We start from the raw sequence: 22,988 nt of genomic DNA, 5'->3' as shown, positions 1-22,988 counted from the left end.
CACGTGAGTGCAAAACATGCAGCAGGACAACCGTATTGAACAAGGATGTGACAAGAGTCACAACGCATAGTGTATGACAGAAGAAGAGGAACAGTTAGATGGCTACAAATCAGCCCGATCTCTGAAACCCCTTCCCCCCTTTTTACCTGACCATCTCCTATCCCGCCCCTAATCCAACCCATAACTATATGTGGGTGCATACAATTGCAGAGCTGTAATTCAAGTTGGAAATGGCTGTTTGAATAAAAACTAAGTGTAAATGAAGAAAATAGTCATCTCATGACTATTTTCAACAGTGAACGTCTATTTGCTTCAAACTGCTTGGTTTGTCAAACCCACTGTCCTCTGGGTGACTTGGTGTACGGCACTAAACGTTCCTGACAGTCATACCCAAATGCATTCTCTCGCTGCGTCTAATTCAAGAATGGCATACTGCTAAGTCGGCGGCGTCTGGCACGTCACAGCGCGTAGAGACAAAAGAATGGCACAACACCCCTGGTGACATGGCAGCCAGCGCTTGGCAACTCTCGAATGGCACGGCTCAGGGAGTGGTGGGGGATCTTCATGTTTCCATGGCGACAGTTCCTTCATCCCAACATCCCAGAATAACTTAACACATTCTCCCTCCAACCCCCATGGCGTATGCAATACTTCCTGGATGGAAAATAGTTTGGATGTGTGCTCTCTGTTGAACATTGTTCCCATTGTTTCATCAGTTTTTTTGTTCTTGTATTTACGAAGCACCTTTATATTCGTTTTATTTCTGTGTCACTCTCTTCCTGTGTCCTTCGTCTGCATTCCTCAAGGACGGCAAGCCCCAGCCTGTTTACCCTCCTTTGCTTTCTTCTGGTTCTGTGTCTGGATATTTGTAACTGTACCCCTGTGACCTGGACCTTTCCTTTCTCACCTCCGTGCAGACACACATACACATCTCACACACACACACACACACACACACATTCCTACTGTTGTGTTCAACTATTCGGTCGCTCCAGAAACCAGGCCCGCTAAATTTGTCCGACTGCTGACATGGGAGAAGGTCAGTGGAGTCACAGGGAAACAAAGATAGGAGTATGGACAGAGTCATAAAGACAGGGGAGAATTTCAAAATAAGAGTAGAACCAGAGGCAGAAGGATGGAGATGTGTCACACTAGAGGTGGGACATCAGGATGAGATTCATGGAGAAACAGAATTGAGCTTATCTTCCCCTGTGCCCACAGCTGGAAGCCGGATATGACAGATGATACTGAGAAGCTGGACTGACCGGGGATGGGGGCATCATTTTTGCATAGCCATCCACTCGGATCTCACAACATCACACTGCAGGCGTACACACATCACTGTCCCCAGACAGAATTCAACCGTGTCTCCGAGGGGAGCTATGCTGATTGTTGTTATGACTTGAGCAACATCAAGGTGTAAATTGCCGTTCAGATAAAACCGGCCTATAGCTTTACCCTGTCAGATATCATTCTGATGAACTGAAGTTACACTGGCAGCTTCGCAGAGACGGATGCTCTCTGATTGTCGTACAACCTGTGGCATTATTGGAACATACAGAAGGTAAATGTGAATAATCTGGCTGTTTGTAGCAGTGGAGCTCCAATTATTTACAGGGAATAACTTGAGAGCTCCCATGTGCAGCAAAGTATGTTAATGGGAAGTAGGTTAAGAATTTAAATATATGTCTGATTGTGTGTTTGTCTGATTGTGCTGGAGACATGCAGTGAGTGGCATGCCGGTGAAGGGAAGGGCAGCGGATGGTTCAGGGGCTCAGTCCATTCCTGCGATTTAACATGACACCACTTGCACTAAGACTGCGACAGCTGCATATGCACATGCCGGCCATTCTGTTTGTTGTAGGGGATTACTCTGCGATAAAAGCCCCAGTGAGCAGCAGCACTGGTTGGGCCACAGAACTACTGTTTCCCCCCGACTTTGAAAGCTTTCTCCAGGCCTCCGGAGCCCTGTGAAAACACAGGTGGGGCACTTCATTCTGAACAGGAATGAATGGGAGCATTCTCCCGATGATTAGCCGGGCCGTAATAGTGTCACATCACCTTTAGACATCAGTCAAATGGTGCGGCACTACAGCTTCTGCAAGGTTCATTACTCAACAGAAATAGCTGCGGCGGGCCGCACGCAAGTGTAGTAATCAGCTCCGCCTGCTCCCATTCATTTAATTCCGAGCCGTTCATTGCTTTGTCATCTTTCACCAACAATGTTCACTATAATATCACTATATCTCAGAGAGAAAAGCTCTGCTGGATGAAAAACTGATATCAAAGGCATATCATAGATGCGCAGTTATCATGGCGACAGTTAGAAAACAGCCTATGAAGTGTCACACTTGGGCATCTTTTGATGTCACTGTGGAGACTGTGTCCTCTCCAGAGGATACTCAATTTGGTACATGATATTGTTGCACAAGGCCACGAGTTATATTCTCTAAAATCCCTTATTCCCCGTGTTCATATCACACATACCACGACCATATACAGTACATTTTGTATCCAAGAATTAAGTGGAGGGACACATACTTAAACAATGTAAACTAATTACATTAAATATCAAGTAATTAATCCCATTTTTATAAAAATAATTAATTGAAAAAATAGTATACATGTACGGGTTCCAATTAATATTTTCCAATGCTGTCCTCAAAAGGAAGAGAAGGTGTTGTAAATGGAAATAGTAGGAAGGGTTTGGTAGTGATTGTAAGAAAACTGGAGACATTATCTGATTGTACTTGAAGTGTAATTTCAATTGACGAACCTGTAGCGAATCCTACACAAATATAAAGAATATTATTCTAAGGATAGATAAGTATTACCGCTTTCAGCTTTAAGTTATTGAGATCTTAGTTGTTATTTTAAGGAATTCATCAACTGCTTATACTCAATACTATTAACCAAACTCAGAAAATTGGTTATATTTTCCATATAGATTTGAAGCAGTTATCAAATTCTTTCAGGGAAACATCTTGAGTGATCATTGAGAAAACCGCAGACCCTCTAATATAAAGCATCACCAAACACATGTAATCCATTGAATGTCATCTGATTTTGTGGTAATCGTACACTTATAATGTATCGGACTGAAGTCCTGGTTCATCCACCTTTAATCAACCGCTTTACTGTTGTTATGTTATTCTCCTCTTACATATCTGAGATTTCCAGTCAGCGCTCAGATGACAGCTCTCTAGGTCAGTGATGATCTTGAGGCTAACCTGGGGTGAGCAGGACTGATCCCTCTCCCCTCCTCCTCCTCCCTCCAGCTCAGCTGTCCCACAATGTGCTGCTGCTTGTCAATGAGCAGAAGTGGAACAGTGTTGCCAGTGACAAGGCAATCCCTGCTACACACACACACACACACACACACACACACACACACACACACACACTCTCTCATAATGAAGGTTTATTGCAGTTCATTTCGTGTCCTCTTTATAATAACGTAAAATGTTATCATAGTTATAATCATATAATATATTTCATTTTGTGATGCTTCTTACGTGGATGATCAGGTACAAATGGTGAAAATATATACCAAGTAAGTACCATTCTTACAATGACAAGTAAAGGAAAATTAAATCCACTCTTCATCCTAAATGTCACTTGAATTTTCATCTGATCTTTATTTTATCCGTGTGTTTGACTCCCTCACTGGCTTTTAATCTGATTGAACTGAGGAAGGAGTATTCGGTATGTCGAGTATTTGCACACAGTGAGTAAACACCAAGTCCTTGTTTACTGCTTCTCAAGTGTTCTCTTCAAAACACTGAGAGGGGACTTGTTGCTCAAACAAGACACAAGTGTGTGCCGCATATTAGCACAAAACACAGAGAGAAATGCACACACGCGCTCCAGTTCTGCTGACAATGGGTTAAGATGACAGAGGGTTATGAGTGACTCGGACACACTTGCAGACCCCCCCCTCCTGCCCCCTCCGACACAACACTGGCGTCTTTGTACTCGCTCCACCATCAGTGACCATCCATCACAGACTAACCTGTCAGGCCACCGCAGCCCTGCGCCAAGCTGCGACTCTGCACTGGGCCTCAGCCCCACACCCTGGACTAGACCAAGAGCCAGGCCTGTAGCTGTCACCCAGTTACCAGAGGCGAAAGTCTGCTGTCAGTGTCAACAACAAGCAATGTCATTTTACATCATGCTATGTTCAACATGCCACTATTTGAAATCCCAATGTTATTGTAACTTAATTGTTAATACCCCCCCCCCCCCCCCCCCAACATGAGTAAGATTAGATTAAAGATACAGATATGGCTAAAGAATAGGATTAGGTAAATTATAAAAAAGCAACAATGTTTATACGGATTGTAAAATGTAGTGACTTTTTATTGGAAATAAATAACTGGGCTCTGGCAACAGACCACATACTGTGTGTTTGTCTTTCCTGAAAGCACCTCCTGGGAGGTTTGATGTGATATGTATCTAGGTGTCCTGTACACCTGCTTTCAACAAAACTCCAATTAAGAGTTCCATTAAGACACGAGAGCTTTCTCAGGGGTTCAGCAGATATTTCAACTTGCAGAAGCAGGAGAAGCTCATGTGAATTTAGCAACAATGCTGACGGCTCTGCTCCATGTACAGTAGTTGTGCCGGTGAAGTCGGCAAGCACCACAACATGACCCAGGATAAGACATACTAAATGGAACGCAGCCTTCATTACTGTTATGAAATACATACTGCACTTTTTCTAGTATGACATTTCAAACCTGCCAGCCATGAAAAAGGCGTATTAACATGTCCTTTAAAGCATTTTTCCTTTAAAAAAAATATATTTTAGGATAGCTCTCTGTCTAACTAGTTGCCTCAGACACTACATTTTTTGTCATTTAAGTTTTTATTCGAATTATTGTTTGGTCTGACATATGAAGCATCAACAAACCCTGTTATACAAACAGTATAAACCAATGTTTGTCAAACAAGAAAGAAAAACAAAAACAAAAAACAACCCCAAAAATAAAAATAAATCAATATCAGCACATTATCATCCATTGCTATTTCATAGTGTACCCCACCTCTCTAAGAATATCTCTATCTAAAATAACAGTCTTCCTTCCCTCATATGTTATAGGCATGTATTACCATCCTCTATATAGTTCACAAAATTATCCCAGACCTGGTAAAACTTCCCTTTGTTATCATTTAATTAAGCTGTCATCAATTCAAAAGAAGCATTTTCTGTCATCAGCTTAACCCAGTCAGCAAAATCTGGTCGAGTCTGACTCTTCCAGTGGCGAAGAATAATTCTAGCTGCCGTGACAAAGCCTGTCATTGCCAAGCCAAATTCTGCTTTTTTGATATTCCTGGTGGTAATTCTGATCTATCTCCCAGTAGACACAGGTGGGGAGATTCGGGTGAGGTTTTCTCGAGCCATCCTCCTGATGTCTCCATAGACACTAACGTTAAGAAATGCTCTGATGCCTCTTTGTTCAGTCATTCAGTCTGCACAGTGCGCATCACACCGTCATTTAAAATTAACATTGCCTCCGTCATAACCTTAATATGTTGCCACAGCAGTGAAGGACTTGACATTCAAACAAACATTTAAAATAAAAAAAGTGGATGTGAAGCGATGGTGTTGCTGTCTGTTATGCTGGAAGCATTCAGGGCTGACAGAAAGGCATTCGGGGAAAGAGAAAGGACAACATGTGACAAGTCCCAGGCTTGGTTTCATGTGTCATTAGTCAACAGTGTGTCCCTGTTCATTTTATGTAGTGAAGCCACAAAACGGAGCAATGCCCCTTGTCTCCAGCAAACCTTGTGTACTACTGAGATTAACCTATGATAGTGATATGGGATACGCGGGGATGTAACACGTCGCACACTATGCCTGTCATTCCGGTCCACTTCTCTGCTGACAGAAGTGTGTGTTTTGGCTGGTCGTCCGTGCTAGCGGAAGCCAGTCAGAATTAGTTGGTGAGCTATGAGGTGAGACATGTCCTGGTAGGATTAACGCCTGGTGGCCAAACTGACGCAAGACCGACTGGAAGAGGTCAGGACAACGAAGGCCATACCACCGTGTGGTCATCACGTTATTGTCTGTCGATTCCTGAGAGTAACGGGAGCCGGTGTCAAGTCGGTGCTTGACTCACTTAACTGTTCTCTCGCTGTTCCTGCGCAGGCCTGTCTGGTGCTGAGGCCAGTAAAGCTGAGAAGGTCATTTGCATCACATTGTGCAATCATCTTAAAAGGATAGTCAGCAGATGCAAATGTGGTCACATAAAATCAAGACTAATCAACAACGGCGTGAGCTTTTTCTGTATGTCACCTGAGCTTTTACATGTTGAACACCAACCTGGTTCATCATTCTGAACCTGCAGTCACAACGTAGAGTACAAGTGTTGCTCTGTGACCTAGTTTTGAGTAAACAAAAATCTCTGGGCTCATTTCCTTCCCATTAACAACTAGGATTCAAACAGCTCATTGTCATTGCATATCATTGGCTCCTAGAAGAGGTGACAGCTGTCTCCAGACCCCCCGGCGTACCCACCAATGCCAGGGGACATGTATGGTGTCATGGAGGGAGACGCGAGTCTGGGATTAGCTCATTAAGACGGACATATTTGATCCGGGATCATCTCTCCCATTTCCAAGGGAACTTGATCATATCCTGGCCTCTTAAGAAACACACGAGCGCACAGACCCATACACACACACACACACACACACACACACACACACACACACAAATGGGCCCGAGAGCCGCAGAGAGCAGGGCCCAACAGAGATGTGAAGTGTAGATGTGCAGCAACAGCTAAACGTCGTGTCAGGTTTCTGGGGGCTCGTGCTAAATTTAACCCTGTGATCCTGCAGCAGGCAGAGGGGTTTAAATGCCAGCCTACAGTTGCTCCACACCAGTTGTTCTCCAAACGTCTTCCACTCATCACAAACTCAGGCAGGGGACGAGGACAGGCGCGCACACACGCACACGTACACTCCGACACACACGCTCCACCTCACGAGACCGGAGAACACATACAGTAGAGCAGTTCCAGGGGAAGCAGGGATCGTTGTCCCCTCACATCCAGTCCACAACGTTGTCCAGTATGGAGCTTTTCGAGACCAACCCTTATTTCTTCCCTGACCAGCGCTTCTACGAGGGAGGGGACAGCTATTTCCCCTCTCGCCTGCCCGGGGGGTATGACCAAGCAGGCTACCAGGACAGGAACTCCATGATGGGGTTGTGTGCGAGTCTGTCTGGGGGTGTTGGAGTTGGGGTCACAGGAGCAGAGGACAAAGCCTCTACGTCCAGCCTGTCACCCCTCTCCGAGCCCCACTGCCCAGGCCAGTGTCTGCCATGGGCCTGTAAGCTGTGCAAAAGGAAGACAGTGACCATGGACCGTCGGAAAGCGGCCACACTGAGGGAGAAGCGGCGTCTGAAGAAGGTGAATGAGGCTTTTGATGCTCTGAAGAGGAGCACCCTGATGAACCCCAACCAGAGGCTGCCCAAGGTGGAGATCCTGCGGAGCGCCATCCAGTATATCGAGAGGCTCCAGGCCCTGGTGTCTTCCCTCAACCAGCAGGACACTGAGACCGGACAGCAGGGACTACACTACCGACCCAACCCGGCCCAGCCCAGAGTGAGTAGGACAGATGAGCGATGAGGAGGAGGTCACAGAGGGCCGAGCCAAGACAAACAGAAAGGACAGGCAGGTCAAAGACCTGATGCACCTGACAGAAAGGGACGGGAGATGCTGAGAAACCAAATGTGTAGTAGAGAGAGATCAACCCTAGATTAGACAAAATAGTGAAAATGTTTGACAATGTGTGACTTTGATGAACTTGGTCTGCCCCTTAAGCCTTTGGAATTGGTCGGAGTTTTGAGTTTCAGTTTCAGTTGGGGACATAAACTGATGTAGCTGTAGTTCTGTGTTTTAAATTATTTTTTAGAGATGTTGTAATACATGATCCAGTTCTCAGCTCAGTAATGTTTCAGAAAATCTGTTTGTTTTTTTGCCCTATGGTTCAATGAGACATCAAACATAAGGTGATGAGACAGGTTCCACAAGAAAAAGTCAAAATCCATCAACAACTGTCAAAGGGTGTTGATGTTATAAGATGTCTTGTATCATGTCCATTTGTATTCTCTAAAAGGAAAGTCTTAAATTGTTCATGGGTTTTCCCCTGAGGGGTCAGAGGATGCATTTGTGTGTGTGTGTGTGTGTGTGTGTGTGTGTGTGTGTGTGTGTGTGTGTGGTATTACACTGCGCTGTAGTGTGTGTTAAATGTCTACGTGGGGCAGGGTGTGCCGTGTCATAACACAGGGTGACTGACAGCAACTTCTGTGTGCATCTCCATGACAACAGGTGTCGTCGTCAAGCGAGCCCAGTTCAGGCAGCACCTGCTGCAGTAGCCCAGAGTGGAGCAGCACTCCAGAGCAGTGCACACAGAGCTACAGCAGCGAGGGTGAGTACAGTTCACACTCGGTCTCATCAAGAGACAGTCAGATGACTGTGGCCTCACTCAGATACTGAATGTGCGACCGGGTCTCTCTGCAGATCTCCTGAGTGCTGCTGACTCTCCCGAGCAGGGGAGCATGCGTGTGCTGACCTCAATCGTGGAAGGCATCGCTGCAGCAGACGGAGCTGTGGCCTTTCCTGTGGACATTTCCAAATAAGACCCTCCACACATTGGAGCCGTAGGTGCACAGAGATCCACAGACACAAAGGAAATTAACAGTTGACATAAGGGGCTGACTACCAATCCCAAATTCCAATTTAATTTATTTTTTCAGCTCTGCAGATCGCTTCGTCTTACGCAAAAATTTAAAATTTGTGATTTATTAGGATTGTAACTCCACGGATCCACAGTTGTGCTAGCCAAACTGAATCCTGTTCACAATGAGGCCTTATTCCTTTTATTCCCTGCCTTGTCCTGTGGCCCAGACCTGCCTGTCAGATCTGACTAGAGATTCAACCACTTGCTGCATGAATACAACACCTAAGCCTAGTAACTAGTGTGGATCTCTGACATGCCTCCAGTCTGGAATGAGAAAAGCTGTTTTTTGTCCCTTACTTAATTTAAGTTTTCCTCTTTTCGAAACCTTTCCCTGATCTTTCATTCTTTTCGTGTGTTTTTATGCTTAAAAAAAACATGAGTTTATTTGTGGGGCCAATATGTACCATGGCAGTTTTGACCAAGATCTGCTTAATTTAAACTGGTTATGAATGCTAGTGATGTAAATACGTTCCCTTTTTCTACAGAGTGGTTTTGCCATTTTATTTTCTATTTTTTGCTAACTTATTTTTGACTTTTATAACTAAGATTGTTGTGTATTTGTAGATGTTCCAAAAAGTAATATTTTCTGTCCAATTCTTGCAATAAAGACCATTTTCAATACATTGCCTATTGTAGACTGTCTGGCTAAAATGAGACACAAGATCAAAAAGAACACAGTATCCAAAATGTATATTTAAAAAAACAGCTTTACTTATGTCTATATAGTGTCATAAATACAGTACATTTTTTAAATAGCCAAATAATAAAATCTTGATTTGTCAGCATTGTTTCACACCTGGAATAAAGACACAGTACTCATAGCTGCCACATAGCACATTACACCTTTTAGACACCTTGGAAAAACTGTAAAAAAAAAATTAAAATAAAAAGATTGTACACCCATCCAGCACTTCACTGGTTCATATGTTGTGTTCTCATTGGATGAGGAGTTGGTCAGCCTAGAGTCAGCCAAGACTGCTCACTGTCATGTCTCTATGGCAACTAAATAGGAGGTGACAGAACAGGATTATGCGAGTCCGTCACTTTGAGCAGTATTATGTGGATATCATTGACTGATGTCGAGCAGCAGTTTACAGTTTGATTTGAGAGGAACGTAAGGAATCAACAGTGAGAGAGAGAGGAGCTACAGTGTTCACACTATCCATTCACTGAAAAGAGTCATGGTCACATGGCTGGGGTCGGCCTTTCACACACACACACACACACACACACACACACACACACACACACACATGGACGCACGCACACACATACACACATCTTCATATTAAAGGATTCTCTCTATTCTAGGCTACATAGTGTCATACAGAAGGCGAGAGAGGCGGAGATTTAACAGCTACATGGTGTCAAAAGAAGAAGAGGGGGAGGAAAAAGAACAGAACTAGAGAAGAAGCAAAGAGAGAAGTCTCAAATTGGACCCATGAACCTGTGAAGAGTCCTTGTAGAAACACACCCCATCCTTTGTGAGTTCGTCCCACTAATGATTCACACACTTACAGCATACAGCAAAAGACACACAAAGGTCCGACACAGAGAGAAAGAAAGAGAAAGAGAGAGAGAACAGTCACTATCGAATACAGGGCATTGGGTTTCATACAGCAATGATATTATATTATTTTCCATATATATTTCCAATATATATATATATATATATATAATATTTCTATAAAAAACATAATTCATCCATTTTATGTACAGAGACGATAAATGAGTAATACCTTGCATAACCGGTAGAGGGGCAATGTGCAGTGGGATCTGCCATTTATACAAGTATTCATCATTCCCAAGTCCAAATCAACAGCTGGTCACCAAACGCTTTACACCTTTTTTTTTCACACTAATCAACTACTGTGTTTCCTAGGATGTGATGATACAGCAACATTGGTTTGGACTTGGCCATGTTGAGACTAATAGAACCAGCACAAGAACCCACAGCTGAGACCAGGGGAGCAGGATCACAACACCACAACAACAAGGCTACTGGGAGCACTGGGGTAAACTGGGAGAGACCTGGATGAGTCTCGTTTACAGCAGCGAGCGCAGCCAATGAGCACTCTCAAGAGTTCAAAGGTCAGAGTTGGCCTCTGTATTGCACGTGTCCGGAGGAGAGGTGAGAGGTGAAAGGTGGGAGGTGAGGCTGGGCAACAAAGGGGTGAACGCCCCCCCTTAGTGGCACCCGGGTCTTCCTCTCCAGATTTGGCATATCACTCTCAAAAGGCCGCAAGCATATGTCCATATAGGTAATGAGAATGCACTGGAAGAGGAAGAGTGAGACAGAGACAGGGAAAGTGAGACAGCAAGAAGCGACATACAGTCTGTATTTGTTGTTTCTTGGTCTTAATTTGACATGTTCAATACAAGCGTGTTGTTTATAATTGTTTATAATTTGGCTGATAATGGAGCTCTGTGGAACAGAGGAATGAGCAAAGCAAGTTTTGGCTACACAGACAATTATTGGTATAACATGACTTTTTATTGGCTTTGGTCTTGTCATGGGATTTGTTGAGAATAAGAAACAAACACAAAAACATTATCGCAAGATAAAATCTTTAAAATTTGCACAAACAACAACATATAAACACCTTGTGAGGTTGTTATGGCAACAGGGTTAGAAAGCACTTCCAGCAGACACAAAGCAATATTAACATTCAATTGGAGTCAATTCTATTCCGATGACCGAAAGAAGCTGAAACTTTTCAAAGAGCTGAGGGGACCTGCAAACTTGAGGTTTAAACTGAGCAACAATTCTCAGATTCTTTACTTGAATGTTCGCTTAAAGGGGCAGTTAGTGATTTTAATCCAACTCACTTATTGTGTAAAAAAAACAACAACCAAAATCACTTACTGCCCCTTTAAATTAACCAGGTACACATATCAGTGCATAAGCCTGGTTCTGTAGTGGAAGTGCCACGTTCGCGCCTCATGCCATACAGCTGAGCGATGCCGGTTAAAATGCACACCGACCTGGAAGTCCAGCAGTTTCTGGTAGTGTTTTGCCAGCTTACCTGTTAGCATTAGCGCTCCTGTTAGTAAGCAGACAGTAGTTAGCATGAATAGGTCCGCACAGCCGAGGGGTCGAGTCTCGGGGGCGCCGGGGGAGGAGCTTGAGAAGATGTGGCACGGACGGATGTGGGCACAGAAGGACAGAGAGTACAGAGCATGCAGTTAGTCAGTCAGGACCAGCAGAGAGAATGGAAAGCACAGAGACACATCTGCTGAGGTGCAATAGTTTGGTTAGTACTGTAACACACCTTCAGGCTGGAGCTGTTTCCTGGCCATCAAATTCACAGAGGGCGGCATGGACATGGAGGGCATGCGGAAGCCAGCAGGCAGTGTTTCCATGGAGCCTGCCATCATCCCCAGGCCCGCCCCTCCCTCACGTGCCCGAAACCTCTTGCGCCATGACGGAGAGCGTCGAAAAGACTTGTCATCCCCACTCTACAGGGACAATGTGGAAAGCAAGGTCACACAATTGGCCCTTTTTCAACAATATTGCATTTGATCAAAGCAGCAGCTTGAAAGGTCACCTCCTCTAGTCGTCGGTCGGTTCCCAAGGCTAACAGGTTGTTGAATTCCCTCTCCAGGACCTGCCGTGCCTGAAAAAAACAGCGCAGACAGCCTCAGTGAGCAGGAGACACCGAGGAGCTGTGAGTTAACCAACCAGCATCAAACAGTAAACGAGAGCTGAGGGCAAAATGTCAATGAAAGCTTTTGAAATACCTGTAAAATTACACGCAGTTCCTCAACTAATTAGAACCATCATGTTTTCAGTTGAACAGCCAATAACAATCACCTACAAACATGAAACTGGGCAAGTAATCTGCACTGAAGCCTGTGATCTGGGAACTCTTTTGAGTGAATTGCTAGGTGAGAACAACTGAGCACTTCTGATCTGAGAACAACTGATTCACAATCTGAAGCAGAACTTAATGTTGGCACCACGTTGTCAGTGGTAGAAGGAAATGCTGACTGCACACAAACGACACTGCCAACAAAACACAAATCAACTAATCTCATAAAAACCTCAACAACAGGGGCAATTGGATGATGGACTGGCCATTAGGTCTGCTGTGTGCCTCCGGTACTGGGAAAGACGTGCTGAGCATGTATCATGATATAAAATGAGACAAATCTTACTTGCACCAATGTAGACGTTTTAGCCAATACTCTTAACAGATGTTTAGATTTCACAATTCCTTAAGACTACCCACACATTGGACCAGACTCCCCTTAAAAATCAATGCATACAACACTCAATATCATTCTCCTACTCAAATCAGTTCAGTCAGTGCACGCAGAGTGTTTTCCTCTGTAACCACCTGTGTGTTCTGCATGGGGATCTGCAGGATGAGCGCTAGGCTGCTGTAGTCAAAGGTCTCGTCCAGAGCGATGAGCGCCCCGTGAACGCCGCTCTCCAACAGGTTGCCACTGTACTCCCTCAGACCAATGGACAGGACCCAGTGGATCACCTGCTCATTGGTCCACACCAAAACATCTGAAGCAGAAGGGAGCGGCTCAGATTTGTGGTACTGCAGCACAATGTTATGTACAGTAACAGCATGTATCATCAAAAGCAGATGGGGGGAAGAAAACGAGAGAGAGAGAGAGAGAGAGAGAGAGAGAGACAGAGAGAGAGACAGAGAGAGAGAGATAAAGAGGTAATGTGCGTGTCCACAGTGTCAACTCGCAGGCACACTCCCTTTGTTCATTTAAAGCACAGCTGTCAGCCAGCTTTCCAAGTTGGAACAGGTGTGTGTGTGTGTGTGTGTGTGTGTGTGTGTGTGTGTGTGTGTGTGTGCGCGTGTGTGTGTAAACAGGGCAGGCTTCTGATTTGGCATGACAGCTGAGTCAAGTTCATGTGCAGAACTCAAGGTCAAAAGGGCGAGAGGACTGGTAAGATCGGACTGCATGCGTTTGTGTGTTTGTGTGTGTGTGTGTGTGTGTGTGCGAGCGTGTGTATGCTCTACTCTTGGTATGCAGAGCCTGCTTCAATTGGCTTTTTGTCAGTCGGAGGTGCAGCTGTTTCAATGCTTGTGCCAAATGAACAATATATAGGCAAAACCACTAGGTGGTACTCCGGCCTGATGACACTTTGGAAGTGTGTGACCTCGTGTGTGGCCTACCTTTCATGTCATGTTGGCTGTCCTCTCTCCGGCGCTCCAGGTCTTTCCTGTCATAATTGAGTCTCTTCAAGCACATAATCCCGTACTGCAAACTAGCCCTGGTGCATCACACACACACACACACACACACACACACAAACACACGCGCACACACACATACACACAAAAGGATAAGCACATACTGTATGCATCATTAGCCTTCTCATCTCCATTGCTAATGTATCCAGTTAGCATATGAAAGTAGAAGCTGATCAAACAGCAACCAAACTAATCGCCATGGTCACAGACCTATGGAAGCTGTCCACCATCTTGAGGTGGCTCCTCAGGTCCTTCTTGGTCAGGTGGTCCAGCATGCGCGCGTCCACCAGACACTCCATGAAGTAGGAGCGGTACTGAGGCAGGCCGAGACTGGGCAGCCACTCGTTCCCTATCCACTCGTGATTCATGTCTCCATACGCCAGAGTCTACATGGAGAGGAATAGACAATGTTACTAATTTTGCCAAAGAAAAAGAGGGGCTGCTCGCTGTTTCAGTATAATATAATTTTGCTCACTGTAAATGGGACACTTCATCCCTGACAAAATGTCAGCTGTGAAAGAGACCCATCAAAATCATAAAGACACTAGTTGTCCTGCCAGATGAAGATGCCACAAAGCTAACAGCAAAGGGAGGAAAGGTCTAATCAGGTAATCTATGTGCAAATCATTATTTATCTGTTGAAGTGCAACAGCTCCTTTAGGCTTTGACAGTGCCCTAATGGCTCAGATGTAGGTTAATATGAAAAAAGAATTTGTTTTGGTTGAAGACATTTTTCTCCTCACTCTTACTGGCACCCTGCCAAACAGATCATTTTATTTGAATGTTTTGAGGTTATGAGATATTGGCCTCTGAGCTTTCTGTGGGTGACCCCAATATAATGAAGCAGAATGGGAAAGTGCTCAAGTTGCTGAAAATGACTCGTGAAAAATTCAACAGCAGCATCATTATACCGTATAGGTATATTCTACAAGAGAATGCTTTGTTAATGTCAGATCTCATGTCATGTTTCCTCTGAATACAAAATACAATGCTGGAGGTGATTAAGATGCCCTTCATATATGTGTGTTTTTGTTAGTGAGGAGTGTGGCCTCAGTTTCAGTGTGTGTGTGTGTGTGTGTGTTTGTGTGTGTGTGTGTGTGTGTGTGCATACAGATGTTAGCAGATCAGTGACCCCACCTGTGCCCAGCTGCCCTCCTCATTCTCCTGAGTGGCAGCATGGTAGAGACAATATAAAAGGTTAGAGACAGGGGCTAACAAAACACACAGTATACACATACACCACAATAATATCAACCCCCCCCCCCCCCCCCACACACACACACACACGCACACACACAGAAATCTTTGTACCCTCCTGTTAACCTTGAAATATATTAATGTAATGGTAATGACACATCCATACTCATATTTAATTGACATTTTCATGTAAGCACAGGTCACAGGACCGAAGGTTCCATCAGTTGCATTCAACGCCCACATACACATACCAGCACGAGCACAAAAGCAGCGGGAGCACATTGGTGCGAGGTGTGGTGGATACTGGAAGGGGTCTTTCGGGAGATGACGTGTGTGTGGTGGTGGGGACAGTGCGAGAGAGTGTCTCGGGTGGGGAGGCAAAGGGGAGGGGAGCACCCAGATGGTACTGACCGCTTTAGAGGAGGAAGCCAGGTTCTCCATCTCTTCATGAGTCACCCACACATTTCCGGAGGACTGCTCAGAGGACGAGAACACATCCGAACACACACACACACACACACCAACCCCCAAGCATACACACATAGACAAACATTGTGTTGAGTGATGCCAAGGCAGGGAGTGTATTTCAGGCAGGTAGCTTGTAGATATATCTGGCACTATCTGTGTGTTATTTTCCCACAGAACCCCATGCATTTTATGGCAACAGAAAAGGACAAGTCAACACAGTATGAGGCAGAACCCAGCCTCTACTGTGTTTAGAGCGGGAGAATAAAAAAAGGAGTGACGGGTTACTCCAGGGTGCAGGGTGAAGGTTTAGTCAAACAGTGAAAAAGGATTTTAGTGGAGTTAAGTTTTGTGATGGGGAATGTGTTCTTTTCCTTTCTTTCTTTTTGTGTGTATGTGTCCACAAAGGTGTATCTGGGTGTAGGTATTTTTCTTTCTTTCTTTACCGTTCTGGAGGTGAGTGGTGCAGAGGGGCTGGTGAGGGAGACCATCTCCTGGATGGCCAAGCGGAGTTTGAGTCGGTGCAGAGGGTTGCTGATGCCAATCTCCCGCTGAATCTCTGTGTCTGACAGAGCTGACATGATGGCTCCACTCTTCACGTTGGCACGACAGGCTGCAACATACCAGGCTGGCATACCCACCCACAGCTGGTGAGAATCATCAACATATTCAACGTCACCACCAACGTCGCCATAAAAGGCCAGGTAGAAGAAGGGGAGTGCAGATCAGGTTCTTATGGTCAGTCTGGTATTTGATATCACCATATTCCCCTTTTGTAATAGATATAATAGCAGCCTGACAAAGTCTTTTATGGCTGGCAAATATAAAATCAGATTGGATGAATACCTCTAGCCAGGAGACGACAGTAGGGCCGTCCCACTGGGCAAATGCCTGACCTCTTTTCCTGGCGTCTTCTAGAAGCTCATGTCTAAAGAGGGAATTGAAAAGAAAGGCAGAAGTAGAAGAGAGGGCTGGGCAAATACTCCAACTAAAAGAAAATACATAGAGAGAGAAACACACTTATCAGATAAAATAGAATGCTTTTTACTTTTTTTTCATTCTGCGGTCCCTCTCAGCCTGAGTGCCCAGTTTTCCCAGAGTCATAGTGTCACCGATGCCCATCTCAAAGTCTGAAATACAGCAAAACTGTTAATTTACATCTCTGTAAATCACACATCCCCACACAGTGTGGGACCATGACACGTAGTTTGCAGTGCACCTGATAAGGCTGGCAGGGGCTGTCCGTCCCGGCCCAATGTCTGGTCCATTCGACCCTTCTCCTTCTTCCCAAACAATCGGCCGATAGATGACTTGATGCCTTTCCTCTGCTTGCTGCAACCAAATAAAAGAGTGAGTTGGACGAGCAGGGACAAATGGCGTGACCCTGAAATGTGAAGTCTGACACATTTTTTAATAACTGTTAATTAGATAGATAACTAATGGACGTTATTAGTGTGTCTAGCAGACGAGCTTTCAGACAGCTTTTAAACTATTTGGTGATGTTTTATATTTACTGGGGTACAGCACACACACACACACACACACACACACACACACACTCACACACACACACACACACACACACACACACACACACACACACATACTCTCACACACACACAACCACACGAACACACACACACACACACACACACACACACACTGTCACTCAAACGCTGAAGAGCTTTTCTTCTGTCTGCAGCCATGGCAACTGCTCTTTCCTATGTATGGTGGACACGTGGGTTTTTGTCCAAACTTCACCCATGTGTATCTGTAGAGTCTGTGGGGAGGGATCAGTTTGGGAGAGAGAGCTTGTGTCTGTGTGTATTTTTTACCCTCGACCATCCTCCAGACTGCCTGTGAACTGGGCGAAATTGGTTTCCAGTCGTAAACTACGGGGGGACGAGGGAGGCGACGTCTCACACTTGATCGTAGCTTTGTCCACTTCCACTGGAGACTGGAAGAGTCACAGAAGCAAATCAGTCACATAAAGCAGAGTCAGAAAAAACAAGCAAAAACAGTACAATTTCAACTTTTTAAACTTACTGCTACTTTTCTGCGGTGTTTCCTCAAGTCGCTTGGCTATTAAAGAAAACAACACACGTTATAAAAGTGGACGCACAATTTTGGTTGATCAAGATGATCAACAAATTGCTGTATGTGTGCATATGTCAGATAAAACGTGTGTGTGCTCTCTCACCAGAGTCATGATGCCTAGGTGGTGGCTGGTGTTGCGTGCGTGGTGTTTAGGTGTGGAGTGGCCACTGTTGGGCGGGGAGGAGGAGGATGCCAGGGACTGGGCAGTAGCGGATGTGGGCAGGGCGCGGGGGCGAAGCGTCACATTGAGTCCGTCCATGCTGCCACTGTTCACACGGGACTCAATCTCATCGGAGGGTAGCTCTGCTGACTCTCTCTCCACCTGGATCATCCTGCACAGACACACGCGAACATGAACACACGTTAAGTTATCATTTTCACCTCATGAACATTCACTCTCTGTACTACTGAAGTCGTAGTTGAAATAATACATTGGCATAACAATGGGCCTCTCATTTATTATTAAAGACAATTTAATTACAAAATGAGATAATATTTTAGACATTTAAGAAATACCTGATGTACAACCACTATCCTTTAATTTGGGGGGAGTCCACTTGAGGACCTTGTTTAATGTAAACTTTTATCTACATGTTATTGTCTCTATATCTAATGTCAGTTCTGGTGCATCCTGTCTGACCATGCATTGCTTTAACAAGCAACAGCACCTTTATTTGCTGTAGTATCTTCCAAATGTCCCTGTTCTTGTAATTATTTCTTGTATTATCTTTAATACGTTGCTCCCCTCTTATCTATATCCTGTTTCTTGCTGCTGCACTGACCCAATTTCCCCCACGGGGATCATGAAACTGTCATGTGCTGTAATCTAATAGGCCTGTGATTTGTCACCTTATCTCTTCATTGATAGCATCAAGTTGCTCCTGCAGCATGAGAGCAAGAGTCTGAGCGTCTGATTGGCCGGTGGGGGAAAGCAGGGTAGAGCTGACGTCGTCATCCAGGTCCGACTCTGCCTCGATGTCGCTGCCGAGGAGGTGGCTGACGCTGCCGCGCAGAGATAGGTAGTCCTGTTCAAACACCGCGCACACCTGAACAAAAACACACGGGCTTTAACACAAATGAATGTACCTGTGGAGATTAACTATATGCACACATATAAAAATACAATATGAAACGTATGGAGGAATGTGGCAAGTTAAGATAAGAAATGGATGAACAAGAAACTTACATCAGAAGGCATGTCCATGGAGAGAGATATGGTCCATGTCCGAGGTGAGAGAGAGACAGAAAGACAGATAGGTTAGTAAAAGAATGGTAAGTTAGGCATGAGGATCATCATATACCAGCCAGGCACTGACACTTATTAGCAAAGCAGACATGAACTTGGATGCAGCACTGGTAGGGAGCTAATGTGGTTAAAAGAACAGCTGATACCTGATCATGTGATCTGCAAATTGGCCATCTTGCATAGTGTGCATGAACGCACAAAAGACTGCAGGGTAGTTTTGGTCTAGTAAGAACATAATTAGCACCTTGTTTGGATCGTCTCGTAGCGCTGACAGCCTCCCCTTCTGTGCGCGTCTGATCACAGTTGTGCTGTAGTGGCCATCTTGGCCCTCCACCACAGAGAAGCGAAGGTCGCTGGAGCTACCCAGGTGAGACCTGGGATTATACACACAGGACAGATTACCATCGTCGTGTAGAAAGCAGTACGTTTGAGGGTGAGCATGCGTGGAGGACGTGTGCGCCTGTGTGTACCGAGGGTGAGTCCCATCTCCAAACACCCCACTGCGGCGTTTCAAGTGGTCGATCTCATTCCTCAGCTTCTCAATCTCTCCAATCAGCCGTTCCTGAGGGAGGGAGGGCATTATGGGTAATGTTTTCAGACTGTTAACTCGAGAAAAAGTAGCAATACATACACTACAACACTTCTCCATTACAAGTGAAAGAGAAAAGTAAAACTCCATGCAAACGGCAAAAGTCTAGCATTTAAAATTTGCTAATATACTTTGTAGAATGTACCTAGAAAATTGAAGGTTAAAATAGCTGCAGTTAAACGTAGCAAGACTAGAAACAGGGGAAACTGAGACAGATGAGAGTGACATTGATCTTTTCATCTAACTCTTTGTGAGAAAGTATTCCTTGAAGGTGTAAGCATTGTTTTAATGTTGTAGCTGGTCGATTATGGGGCTATTTTCAACTGCTCTAAGGTACTATATATGCTGTTTACGATACCTCAATATTTCATAATCTCATGACTTACTTTTCCAATATAATAGTAAAATGTATTAGTGTAAAACATGTAATGATTCCTACTGAAATTTAGTGGAGTTGAAAAGGGGGAAAATGGTAAATCTCAGAAAATGTAATACAAAACTGCATCTAAGCACAGTAAGACATGTATTTCCTGTAGTCATATTATACACCAGGGAATATGAGGCATATAAATTGGTGGTGAGGTGACTTAAGGAAGTCTCACTGACCCTGGTGTGGTGAAATTCTTCAAGCTGTTTCTGGCAGTTCTCCAGGTCCTGAATAAGGGAATTCTAGACAAAAAAAGAAGTCACGAAATCATGTCAAGACAAGCAAAATGCTGTAAAATGCTACATATTAATTTGTTCTGTGCGGCAGTAACAACAACAATATGAGCAGGTGCTACTTAGATGAATGTGTGTGTGTGTGTGTGTGTGTGTGTGTGTGTGCAGGCCTTGCCTTGTCCTCCAGGGCAGCCATGCGTTCTTTCAGATGGAGCTGCAGTCTTTCATTGGACTCGGTGAGCAGACGATCCACCGTGTCAGATAAACGCTTGTTGTGTTCCTCATTCATTTTCTCCCTCTGACGAGCCTGGTGATTTTTTGAGAGAATGAAACAGACGGGTAAAATGACATCCTCAAATATCCTCTTTGACACAGACTCCATTTAGGTGTATTTATGCAGCTACTCAACCATCTCTGCATGGATTAAAGGATGAAGTGTGTATTTAGTCGCAGATCACCAGCTGCCAGATACAGGTCTTCTTGGCCAACAATGTATGTCACAGCCAGAACGATTTGATTACAGTAATTTACATGAAATTAAATGGGAAACGCTGTGCTTAATATGAATTATGCAGCAATTTCATGAAAATAAATGAACACAGACACACACAAACATACATCGGCATCCTCGGAGAGCTCCTCCAACTAAATATAGACATGAGATTGCACAGAGAGAAAGAGAAATTTGCCTTGCGTGAATTATTCAGAGTCTAAAGATAGCAGCCAATCAGTCTTACGGGGGGTGGAGAGGTGTGTGTGTGTGTTGCAACAAGAAATGTGGATTTTGTTTAAATTCATGCAACAATGCACCACGTCTGTCCTGTGTGCATGAAGTGTATGCATGAGGGAACACAGATCCAAGAGTCGAGGCGTCCAACTAATGTGAAGCATCAGCTCACACACGCATTGTAGTGAGAGGTCAAAGAGACCCTGCAGGGCTGGTGGGTACTCACACACACACACACACACACACACACACACACACACACACACACACACACACACACACACACAAACACACACCCTTCCTAGCTCTTGGTTCTTCTCCTCCAGTTGAGACTCCAGCTGTCTAAGCCGCTCCTCCACGTTGCCATGGCGCTCTTCGGCCTGCAGGGGGAGACACTTACATGTAAGTACAACTGCCTCAATAAGCTCTGTATCTATATGTCAAACTCTTCCTATATATTTTGTGACTATGAATCTACTGTGTAGTATCTTTGCTGCAGAGTGTGTTTGTGTGTGTGTGTGTGTGTGTGTGTGTGTGTGTGTGTGTGTGTGTGTGTGTGTGTGTGTGTGTGTGTGTGTGTGTGTGTGTGTGTGTGTGTTACCTTTGAGAGTGCTGCCACCCTCTGAGCCAATTCAGCTTCTACCTCTGGCAGAGTCTCAGCCTTCCTCATGGTCTGAGCCAGTCTCTGCTCAGCCATCTCCAGCATCTCCTGCAGCTGGCGCACCTTCTCTTCACTCTGAAACACACACACACAAAGAAGAGCGACATGGGACATTAGTGGGATCACAAGTTAGGTGTAACCAGTGTAGTGCAGTCAGTGAGTAACAAGGACATGACATACGGGCCTGAATGGACAATGTTGTGGACCCATGTGGCGTTGAACTCGGATTCACCCCAAACTACTCATGAACCTTTTAATGGGATATTTTTATTGCTCACTCCCTCAGTAGCTGAAATATTCTTGTAGCAGCCAACATTAACTACATTACCATCACATGTCAAACTGTTGTTTGTCACCTTGCATCAAGTTGGATGTGCCATTTTTGGTGTCACTTGACCAGTTGGGATTGTAACACTTCCAAGGTAACATGAACGTAGCAGACACACTGATTGTGAGGGTTCATTAACTGAGTTGTGACAGGACATCCAAATTGTATTCGGAGTGTGTGTGTGTTACCTGTCGGTGCAGGGAGTCCTTGGTGGCCAGTTCGTTCTCCAGTTTGTCGTTGAGGTCATGAATATGTGTGGTCTCCCGCTGGGCGGCCAGGTAGCGTTTCTCTAATGTTGTGATTCTCTCCTCCATATCCTCTCTCTGTGTAGAGACACACAGCAACATGCATTTGTATGTATGGCCAAACCTCCCCATTTTATGATTTACTATACATTCAAGTATGAATCTTTATACTACCATGAACAGTTGTTAGGATGGAACATGCTGTCTTGTTGTTCCCCGCCTCTCTCCTCTTTGTTGTTTGTCTAATATTTGCCATGCTCATCCTCATCCTACTCTCCTAGTTTTGACTTTGTTTGTGTTTGTTTCTGCGTCTGCCTGCGTCTGTCTGGACTTGGGACTTCAAGTCTGAGAAAGATCACCTCAGTTCTGGAACTCAAACCTGACAATCTGCCTGCCAGTTTGTTCACGTTCATATCCTGAAATTCTTTAAAACCCCTCCTTGTCTCTGCCTCTCAGTCCAAGTGCGTAAACCTGAATCCTAACAACAGTATTTTTGCAGTTAGAATACAAGAAGTAGTTTCAAGTAGTTTCCCCATTTCCATTATTGGAATGTGCGACAATATTGTCCATTAACAGCAAACAAAAAATCGACAATGACTCACTAACAAGTGAGTACTTATGGTTGATAATCAACTACAGCAGTTAATAAGTTAATAAGCTTTGTTATGTGGTTACTGTTTGCATCTGTGTTGTCGTCATTTATCACCTATATTATAGCCAGCAATATTAGAGCAATACACCTATAATAACTTACGATGTCAAGCAATAAACTCCATTTTCAATAAACAGAACTGAACTCAAGA

At 44.6% G+C, this 22,988-nt stretch overlaps 2 protein-coding genes across 10 annotated transcripts in view; one reads left to right on the top strand and one right to left on the bottom strand.

The window, feature by feature from the left end:
- The first annotated feature begins 6,872 nt into the window (after window positions 1–6,872).
- Window positions 6,873–9,371, top strand: myog (myogenin). The gene is made up of 3 exons (XM_035632381.2): window positions 6,873–7,610; window positions 8,337–8,436; window positions 8,529–9,371. The coding sequence occupies exons 1-3, from the start codon at window positions 7,077–7,079 to the stop codon at window positions 8,645–8,647; spliced, it is 753 nt and encodes a 250-aa protein (XP_035488274.2). The 5' UTR covers window positions 6,873–7,076; the 3' UTR covers window positions 8,648–9,371.
- A 66-nt stretch (window positions 9,372–9,437) lies between these two features.
- Window positions 9,438–22,988, bottom strand: part of ppfia4 (PTPRF interacting protein alpha 4) — a 47,909-nt gene continuing 34,358 nt past the window's right edge. For 4 of the 9 annotated variants that reach the window (XM_047332872.1, XM_047332869.1, XM_047332873.1 and 1 more), the window contains 24 exons: window positions 22,129–22,263; window positions 21,553–21,687; window positions 21,248–21,331; window positions 20,400–20,531; window positions 20,171–20,233; window positions 19,446–19,537; window positions 19,220–19,349; window positions 18,579–18,775; window positions 17,833–18,061; window positions 17,679–17,714; window positions 17,468–17,589; window positions 16,852–16,964; window positions 16,681–16,762; window positions 16,479–16,560; window positions 16,079–16,279; window positions 15,579–15,641; window positions 15,108–15,134; window positions 14,181–14,356; window positions 13,893–13,990; window positions 13,089–13,264; window positions 12,297–12,365; window positions 12,021–12,207; window positions 11,775–11,872; window positions 9,438–11,023 (listed from right to left, as the gene is read on the bottom strand). In XM_047332872.1, coding sequence (XP_047188828.1) covers window positions 11,814–11,872; window positions 12,021–12,207; window positions 12,297–12,365; window positions 13,089–13,264; window positions 13,893–13,990; window positions 14,181–14,356; window positions 15,108–15,134; window positions 15,579–15,641; window positions 16,079–16,279; window positions 16,479–16,560; window positions 16,681–16,762; window positions 16,852–16,964; window positions 17,468–17,589; window positions 17,679–17,714; window positions 17,833–18,061; window positions 18,579–18,775; window positions 19,220–19,349; window positions 19,446–19,537; window positions 20,171–20,233; window positions 20,400–20,531; window positions 21,248–21,331; window positions 21,553–21,687; window positions 22,129–22,263 — 2,688 coding nt within the window. In that variant the 3' untranslated portion in view covers window positions 9,438–11,023; window positions 11,775–11,813. The remainder of the gene's footprint in view (window positions 11,024–11,774; window positions 11,873–12,020; window positions 12,208–12,296; window positions 12,366–13,088; window positions 13,265–13,892; window positions 13,991–14,180; window positions 14,357–15,107; window positions 15,135–15,578; window positions 15,642–16,078; window positions 16,280–16,478; window positions 16,561–16,680; window positions 16,763–16,851; window positions 16,965–17,467; window positions 17,590–17,678; window positions 17,715–17,832; window positions 18,062–18,578; window positions 18,776–19,219; window positions 19,350–19,445; window positions 19,538–20,170; window positions 20,234–20,399; window positions 20,532–21,247; window positions 21,332–21,552; window positions 21,688–22,128; window positions 22,264–22,988) is intronic. The other 5 variants (XR_007030921.1, XM_035632380.2, XM_047332870.1 and 2 more) reach the window with 5 other exon arrangements.

This window comes from Scophthalmus maximus, chromosome 6 (assembly GCF_022379125.1).
Source record: "Scophthalmus maximus strain ysfricsl-2021 chromosome 6, ASM2237912v1, whole genome shotgun sequence".
NCBI classification, from domain to species: Eukaryota; Metazoa; Chordata; class Actinopteri; order Pleuronectiformes; family Scophthalmidae; genus Scophthalmus; species Scophthalmus maximus.
This window is presented reverse-complemented; position numbering and strand designations above follow the sequence as displayed.

Excerpts from the sequence above, each read along its gene's own strand:
- myog (XM_035632381.2), top strand. The coding sequence starts at position 7,077 with ATGGAGCTTTTCGAGACCAACCCTTATTTCTTCCCTGACCAGCGCTTC. Across the intron at positions 7,611-8,336 it reads CCAACCCGGCCCAGCCCAGA|GTGTCGTCGTCAAGCGAGCC; the intron begins GTGAGTAGGACA and ends CCATGACAACAG. Across the intron at positions 8,437-8,528 it reads ACAGAGCTACAGCAGCGAGG|ATCTCCTGAGTGCTGCTGAC; the intron begins GTGAGTACAGTT and ends GTCTCTCTGCAG.